The sequence below is a fragment of the Cydia splendana genome, chromosome 10 (genome assembly GCF_910591565.1).
Source record: "Cydia splendana chromosome 10, ilCydSple1.2, whole genome shotgun sequence".
In the NCBI taxonomy this organism is placed as follows: Eukaryota; Metazoa; Arthropoda; class Insecta; order Lepidoptera; family Tortricidae; genus Cydia; species Cydia splendana.
This window is the reverse complement of record NC_085969.1, coordinates 17,230,475-17,238,733: the sequence shown is the minus strand read 5'-3', so window position 1 is coordinate 17,238,733 and position 8,259 is coordinate 17,230,475. Positions and strand designations below refer to the sequence as shown.

The 8,259-nt window shown below is 36.9% G+C and overlaps 1 protein-coding gene across 1 annotated transcript; it reads right to left on the bottom strand.

Moving 5' to 3' along the window:
- Positions 1 to 1,114: 1,114 nt before the first annotated feature.
- Positions 1,115 to 5,998, bottom strand: LOC134794623 (organic cation transporter protein-like). The gene is made up of 7 exons (XM_063766421.1): positions 5,654 to 5,998; positions 5,227 to 5,455; positions 4,747 to 5,002; positions 4,102 to 4,424; positions 3,507 to 3,807; positions 2,415 to 2,596; positions 1,115 to 1,293 (listed from the first exon to the last, which is right to left on the bottom strand). The coding sequence occupies exons 1-7, from the start codon at positions 5,911 to 5,913 to the stop codon at positions 1,123 to 1,125; spliced, it is 1,722 nt and encodes a 573-aa protein (XP_063622491.1). The 5' UTR covers positions 5,914 to 5,998; the 3' UTR covers positions 1,115 to 1,122.
- Positions 5,999 to 8,259: the final 2,261 nt, after the last annotated feature.

The window sequence follows — 8,259 nt, the reverse complement described above, 5'->3', positions numbered from 1 at the left end:
ACACAAAAATCACGACTAGTGAACTTATATTTTTAAATACTGAAATAAATGTTTAATTATTAAAGATATACAATAAGATCAAACAACGAAAACATAGAGTCAGACCAGGAATAGTCTGCAGCGGATTTGATAGCCCACGCAGTGAAAGTGTTATTTTAAACGTCAAATTTCTATGAAATTATGACGTATAAATGACACTTGCACTGCGTGGGCTATCAAATCCGCTGCAGACTTTTGTTTGGTCCTACTTTAAATATTTTCTAACACAACCTTCTTTTCAGCCGTTCATAGAATATATAATACACACCATAATCTTTCCACAAATAGTTTAAACTATTACGACAGTAATTATAACAAAATTTCTTAAACAGAAACTGTCATTAAATTTAATTTCGTGTAGCTTCCGCTGGCGCTAGTTATGCGCGCTTAATGCCGCGCCACGGTATGATCCGACCGGACCGGTAGAAGTTCGATCGGTTAATCCGTGTAACTTAGGCCCACTAGCACCATCCCACTAACCCGGGGTTAAACGGTTAAACCCTTAACCCAGTGTCAAATTGTACTGGTAACCATAGTAACTCCAGGTTTAACCGGTAAATCGGGGGTTAGTGGAATGGTGCAAGTGGACCTTAGTGTCATGTATTTACTTATGTCGTCATGTTGTATCTCTTTTTTGTATTAGCTGTGTAAACTGTGTGTAATTTATTTTACGACTTATTTTATTTTGTCTGTTACCTTCCGTGATTATTTCTCACTTGATGGTCTCATCGGAAGATCAGCGCTGGAAGTCGCCAGCAATATGCTGAGATGGTGCCATTTCGTGACACTTTATTTTTCACTATATTTTTTCTATGTATGTCTATTGTCTGTGTGTTCACGATTCAAAAACTATTCTATTCTATTCTAAACTTCCACATAGATTTCTTGTTCTTAATCTTACATGCACACTTCCCCTAAAATATCCTCAATGATGTTACGTCAAAGACATACATCACCTAAGGCTTATTCTCGATATTGCATGGCATGCTATGTGCAGCTTCAATTTATATTTAAATGTTACTGGGTACCTATCCCATCCCCTACATTGCTGTACGGAGATTAAGATTTTAAGGTACTTTAAATCTAGAGAGCAGTCGTGACTCTCTTCTTCTTTTGTCTGCCAATAGCCTCTGCCTCAGCCAACGTATCCGGCATCTTGCAGCCAATGGTGTCCGGCTGTGTGAGCACCAGCAAGCCGGCCAATAGACCCATGGCGCCGAACATCACCGAGGGGATTCCGGCCCAGTACACCGCCTGTGAAGAAGAGAATCCTGATACAAATCTACTGAGAGCCAATAGTTATTCTAGCATCCAAATCTCAAGAATTGCTTGCAAAACGGAACGCGCGCGTGTGCATCTGATCGCATATTTAAACGCAATATGTCATCTTTAGTAACTTTGCTGTTGAATTGTTGAGTATATTACGTGTTAAGTACCATAATTGAAGGAATCTTAGTGATTTATGAACGTTATCACTGTTCTGTCCGTTTAAGTATATTATGTACTGTTAGGTGCGCCTAAATTGTAATCTAAATAAATTGACTATCATTATAAAACATAACGTAATTTCGCCATAAAACACATTATCACCGATAAGATTGACCTTCTACATTGATGACCTAATCTAAGTCAATAAAATTATGTATTTCCGGTTTTATGTGGTTTTTATCAATAAAAGTCGGGTGTTCTTATCAGGGGTTTGCTGTTACTGTTCTAACTTATAAAATAATATTGCATTAGCCAGTCTAAGTTAAGAATATACTATGTTGATCAGTGGATAAATATATCATCCTCATGTGGATTAAATAGTAGTTAATATAAGCACTTCTACTTATTGACGTGCCGTTAAAAAGTTTCCAAGATTGCGATATATCTCCATGAAATAATTGCGGAATTCTCAATGTTCTGAGATTGATTTGATTGATGATTCTTTTTCTTTCTAAAAGGAAAATTTATTTATATCTAGTAAAATTAATTAATTACTTGAAAATTTCCAAAAACTTTATAACTTTTTGGTAATTTTCTAGACAAAAAGACATTTTCTGGACATACCACGTGAATACGTAAGCAAAATAATAATTGGAGATGGAACAAGACTTTACTGAAGGCCACAGTTACGTACGACGCACAAATCAATGCATACGAAAAACTTCCCGCCTTTTGGTCATCTCTTTGGACTCTTAAAATTTCGCTTTCCATGACAAGAGTGTAAAATTTACAATTCAAATAGGTACCCTACCTAATCCAAATAATCTTAACAACGTTACTATGGAAAAGATATGTGAATTGGCAGTAAACCTCGTCAAACTACTCAATACTCTTATCCTGCACAAGACATGCTAGGCTGATAAAAAAAAATAGTACTGTGTGCTTACCAAAGCAGGAGTAAGCGGAGCGGTGATCGAGCCAATACGTCCAACCATTGAAGAGAATCCCAATAGCGTGTGACGGAACTGTGTTGGGTACAGCTCAGATGTGTATATGTATAGAGACGTAAACACTGCTGAGATTCCAAATTTACCCATCAGGAACAGTATAAGACCCAATGTCACTAGTTCTGAAAAATGGGTTAAGTATTTAATAATTTGGCAATATGTGGTTGATGCGATAAGAAATTTAAGCACTCATTAAAAATTGTTTGTTAATTTAAAGGGCTATAAATAAATTAATGTATATATGATCGTAATATCGAGGCTTACGATATCACAGTCCACTCCTTGGAAGAAATATAAAACTACGCAGTTGCAAATGTTGCAATTTTTTAAATTATTTCTGTTATGCTACAAACACAACGAATTTTGCAATACATTGTGTCTTTGAATACTTTAAAGTGTACTAAAAATTAAAAAAAACAAGTTTTAAAGATACCTAAATAACATATTTGATAATGACTTTTCTTTTATTAAGAATACGAATATCAAAGACAAAGGTTTTCAACGAAAGAGATAATAATCATTAACCGATAGTATCAAAACGAGATGTTCGTCAGGTGACAACCAAAACTCACTAATTACTAAAAAATATTAAATGAAAATCAACCTTAAATTGCTACAATTACGGTTCACTATGGCTATGGATTTGTAGTGGTAATTAGTGAGTTTTGGTTGTCACCTGACGATCTTGTATCGTCTGTATCAATTAGAAAATGTGGTACCTACATTTCACAGTAACTAAAAATATAAGCGGATTACTATAAGTAGGTAATTCAAACACTTATTTCCTGTAAATTCGAATACGTAGGGCCTAAAACCCAGCTGCAACCTCAATGGGAACTGTATATTTTCCTTTTTTAAATGGTAGCAGCAGCAGAACAAGTTGTTCCGTTGAATTAAATTTAAAAAAAAATAGCTTCATTCGTCTGACAGTTGAGTTGTGTTCAATTCTAAGCACGTTCACTAAATTTTACTAAATAACTGTAGGTACATGCCACGTAAATTATTACAATAAGATATTTTTATTTTACGTACCATTATTGTCAATGAAAGCGAATGCAAGGTTGCAAGCAGCGCTGAGCAAGAACCCTGTCGTGAGAACAGCTTTCCTGCCAACACGATCCAGCAACAGCACAGCAGTGTAAATGGCAGGAATCTCTACAGCAGCCACCAGCATGTAGTTGACGTACATATTGCCGGGAAGCCCAGTGGAGTTGATGGATAACCCATAGTAGACAAATGTGGTTGCAATCCACCAGACTGGTGTAGTGCAGACACGTCGAAGAAGTATTGGCGATTTGAAAATAGTATAAACTAAGCCATTGGAGTTGTCAGTCTGAAAAACATTCAATCCACACAGTAAATATGGAACTTCTTTATCAATGGGGACATCAACGCCATGACACTTAAATGGAGTGCCTATGCCGTATGTCTTACTACTGTAACTGTACCATTGTTGAAGTATATTCAGGTCAGGTCAAAATGTATAACTGTGCGGTAATCTGAGAATCTAGTTAATTTTCTCAAACCGTAACACAACAAGAGCTCTTGACTTAATCCAACCTTTAACTTAATCTCAGTTCCTTGTTTAAGATACAACATTCATAATTGAATTAGGTATTGTTGTTACCTGATTCTCCTTTTTGGGCGCAGGCGCCAACAGCACCTGCATAGATTTCTCGCTGATCTTCGTTTTGTTTACTCTTGCTACTTTCTCCAAAACAACTTTAGCTTCGTCGAACCTTTCTTTGGAAAGTAGCCACCTAACGCTTTCCGAGATGCACCAATAATATACGATCATTAGAAAGCAGGGGATGTATAGTGTCATGATGAAAAAGCGCCATGGCTGTACAAGCCAGGCTATTCCGGCCATGGTGATGTGGCCCACAGCGAAGGTTGATAAGAATGTTGAGCCTGTCAGGACTCTGTATTTAGGGCCAACCAGTTCCGCCCCTGAAAATGTTTATATTGTTAATCCACAGTAATTCTAGGTCAAAAAATATATATTAAAATCGTACGGTCGTCCAAAGGGTTAATCTTATATTAGATGGGTTTAAGCTTTCAAGGCTTCAGGCTTTCAAGGCTTTCAAGTTCCTCAGTATTATACTTAGACATCACCTTGTGTTTTGGCTAAATTAAGTAAACACTACACTACAGGTATAATATATATCAGAATAAATTTATAGACCATGGATACATTTGATTAATGCTTTGTTAATGAAAGCACACAAATATCCCTAAATGTGGCACATTTTACACATAAATAATAGCGTACCCAAAATAAAAGCGGCGCTGTATGTGCCGGCCCCAAGAGTTGTCTGCAAAATCTGTAGCACGAGATACATGGGGTAGTTCACAGAAAATGCTCTGATGAAGCCAAAGAGCGCCAAGTTGAAGAGGTTAATGCAGAGCGCTACACGTCTCCCATATTTGTCTGATATGTAACCTGTGATTGGGAGAACGAGTAAGGTGCCAATGCTGCTCAATGTTCCGGCCAGCGCCCGCATCCACTCTTGACAGCCAAGATCAAACTGTAACAAGTACAACTTGACTGTACTGAAAACTCTGATATAGGGGAAAATTGCTGTAACTGGGAAAAATTTCTGGTAATAAGGCTTATTAGCTGAAATACATGTTATATGCTTAATAAAAAGTGACCACGCCGTCCAGTGTCCATGCGATGATTTGACTCGTGAGACTGCTCTATACTGCTGAGCATGACATTCAAGATCCCCCAGGAACAACTCTTACTAACCTCATACACAACTGAATTGGTTCTCTCGTAAACAAATCCATCGCACTCCTGCGTAACGGCCTGATCGAACACGGTAGCCGGGCAGTACTCGAGCGAGCCATTACCCGCAGGCGCGTAGCGCGAACAACTGTCTGGTTGTCCGTTACTGCTGGGGACAGCGTTCAAGATCCACTCTGGGAATAATTCGTAACCTGATCCCCCCGTCTCTCCGCATTCAGGAATCTGACACCTACAGAATAAAATTTACTTTCAAAGACTAAAGATTCGCAAATGTGTCCCTATTCCTAAGTATCACATAATATCACAACTTCATGATGGATTTCAACATGTTTACTACCTATCTCTTTAAGTATTTATCAAACGTATCAAAGATCCACGACAAACTATTTAAAAATACGACAAATACATTTTCACTTTAAAGTATTACCTATGCGGAACAGCGGAAGCGGAAAAGACGTATTCGCTCAAAAACGCATGAGCGATGATAGGGAACACTAATAGGATGACATTAATAATTTGGAATCGCCCAAACTGTCCCAGCTCATTAATAAGCACCCAATCGAGGTCTATTGCCGTCTCTTCAGGTTCGTCTGGTTTCACTCCTCCATTTCTATGCCAGCCAGGACCATCTCTTTTTCGTGATTCTTTTTCTGAATCTCTTCTTGAAGCTGGTTTAACTTCAGCCATTATGCTCCTTAGATAGTTACGAGACGACTGCGATCTCCACTTAAATAAAAAATATACTACTGTCTGATAAAAAATATTGTCTTTATCGGAACGTCCGCTCCACTGAGAACTGCTTTTGACTCGTACTAGCGATTTGACGCGGGTTTACGAATGACTTCTGATCCAATAATTTCACATTATAATATATAGGTAGGTAGGTATGTAACATATTATAGATGCACTATAAATAGCTTAGTTTTGTAAATGTTTACAAACTATGCCGAATCTTCTCAGGAATTAACATGGGGTACTCGTCGTACAGACATTCATACGCGGTCCGGGCGCTGCACAAATAAACAAAGAAACGTCCAAATCATATTTCACGACGCAGCACAGACATGCCGAAAATGCAAACTAACTTAATTACTAAAATAAAATTTACAAACATTTACAAATTGACATAATTGTGTATTATTGTATCATGTTTTGATCGATCTGATCTACCTCGATTAGCTGCAAATCTGTTTATATTGTGCTTTAGATAAGACCGCCTTTATGTCTACCGATCGTCAGATGCCTTTGCACTTTTCAGAGCATTTGCATTTAACTTGACATTGCTGAATATGTTGTTCTTATAAATAATATTAAACGATAAAATGATGTGACGTAAAAAAATAAAAACAGCTTGTGTCTAGTTTGCTAAAGACGGCCTGCCGGGGCCCTGGATTAACCCCTAATTCATTAAACTTAGCTAACCTTTGTAATTTTTTCCCTTTCTAACAAAAGATTATCATTATTATCAAGGGTTTGTCATGACTTGACAGGTTTTTATGAATAAAATGTTTACTTGACTGTCATTTCTGACCTCGGTCGGTATTTAGCCAACTGGCTAGCGCTTACTTTCCCCAGGCACGGACAGTGCTAGTCATCAAAAACAGATTACACGTACTGATGGTCTAAATTGCAAAAGCTCACACGTTTTCTATAGTGAAATTAGTGAACTACACGCAACTGATGACGTCAGGACCAGGATCGCCAGTCAGGCTAAGACTAAAACAGGCCAGAGGAGAGAGGACCTAGCAAAAATGCCAATCTAATCTAATCTTAAATAATGAATGGCTTTCCATAGCATCTGTCATCTAGATACGTTTTTTCTTTTCATTTGGCGTGTGATATCAATATATCATCTCTAGGCCCTCTATTGTATTAAAACCATGTCCATCTATTCTGTCTTTTATTCTTTGTTTCAAAACAAATGCATATATATCACTTTTCATATTTTATTTATTTACATACTCGAACAACACAGATAACCTAGTTCGGTATCTATATAACCCAACCTATCACATTGGGCCTACGGGATAGTAAAATAATTACCGTATAAGTGTTATAAAATGTATTATTAGGTTATTTTTATCTTAATCATAATTATTTTACGATAAGAATATTGTTTTGTAACTTATTTTGAATAGCAATAATTTTACATTCAAAACAAAGTGTATATAAATAGAAGTCAACAAATTCCCATCGCAAACAGTACCCGCTTCATCCCAACCTTAGTGATAGTTCAAGTAATTTTGAACTAATTTAACTATAAAACGATCTGTTTGTATTTTTTCCTACTGTGTATTTTATTATTTTTGGGCTGAATCACTCAAAAGACACACAATAATGATGTGGGTTGGTAGGCCAATCAAAAATTCCTCTTAAGGGGCCCACAGATTACCAGTTCGCCGGACGATATCACTGATCAACCTGTCAGTTGTTCGGAGCTGTAAAATTGTTAAGGAGCTACCCCACGCTAATGACCTTCGATCTGAATCCCTTAGTTTTCTAATGGTTTTTGTAGCTTATTATATTAACGGCAACGGCTTTAACCAATATAGTATCCCATATTTACCTCAAAGTTCATTGTCTTCATCAAAGTTGAACAATTAAATTTTAGGCTAAAAAAACTGGTTTACTGGCCATAACTTTTGTGTTACTTACTTAGTTTAAAATTAAAACCCTGATGGACACGTTTTTCGAGACGTCAAAGACGAACCCAAATATGTAGATTTCGTACATGTAAGATCCTTCACTGCAAACTAGATACCTACAAAGAAAAGTGTTTATTTAGACAATGTTTAAAAAAATCATTAAAAAAAAAGTACCTATTCATTTTTTTCAAAATCCGGTGGACAAAACCGGAGATAAAAGATTGAAAAACCAACAACCGTTTGTCTTATAATTCTATCTGTAGTGCAAAAAAAGGAGATACGATTCAAAACTTGTCAAAAATCGATGAAAACCTCGGGTAGCCCCTTAACTGACAGGCTGATCAGATACCGTCCGGCGAACTGGTAATCAGTGGGCTCCTTTAGGCTC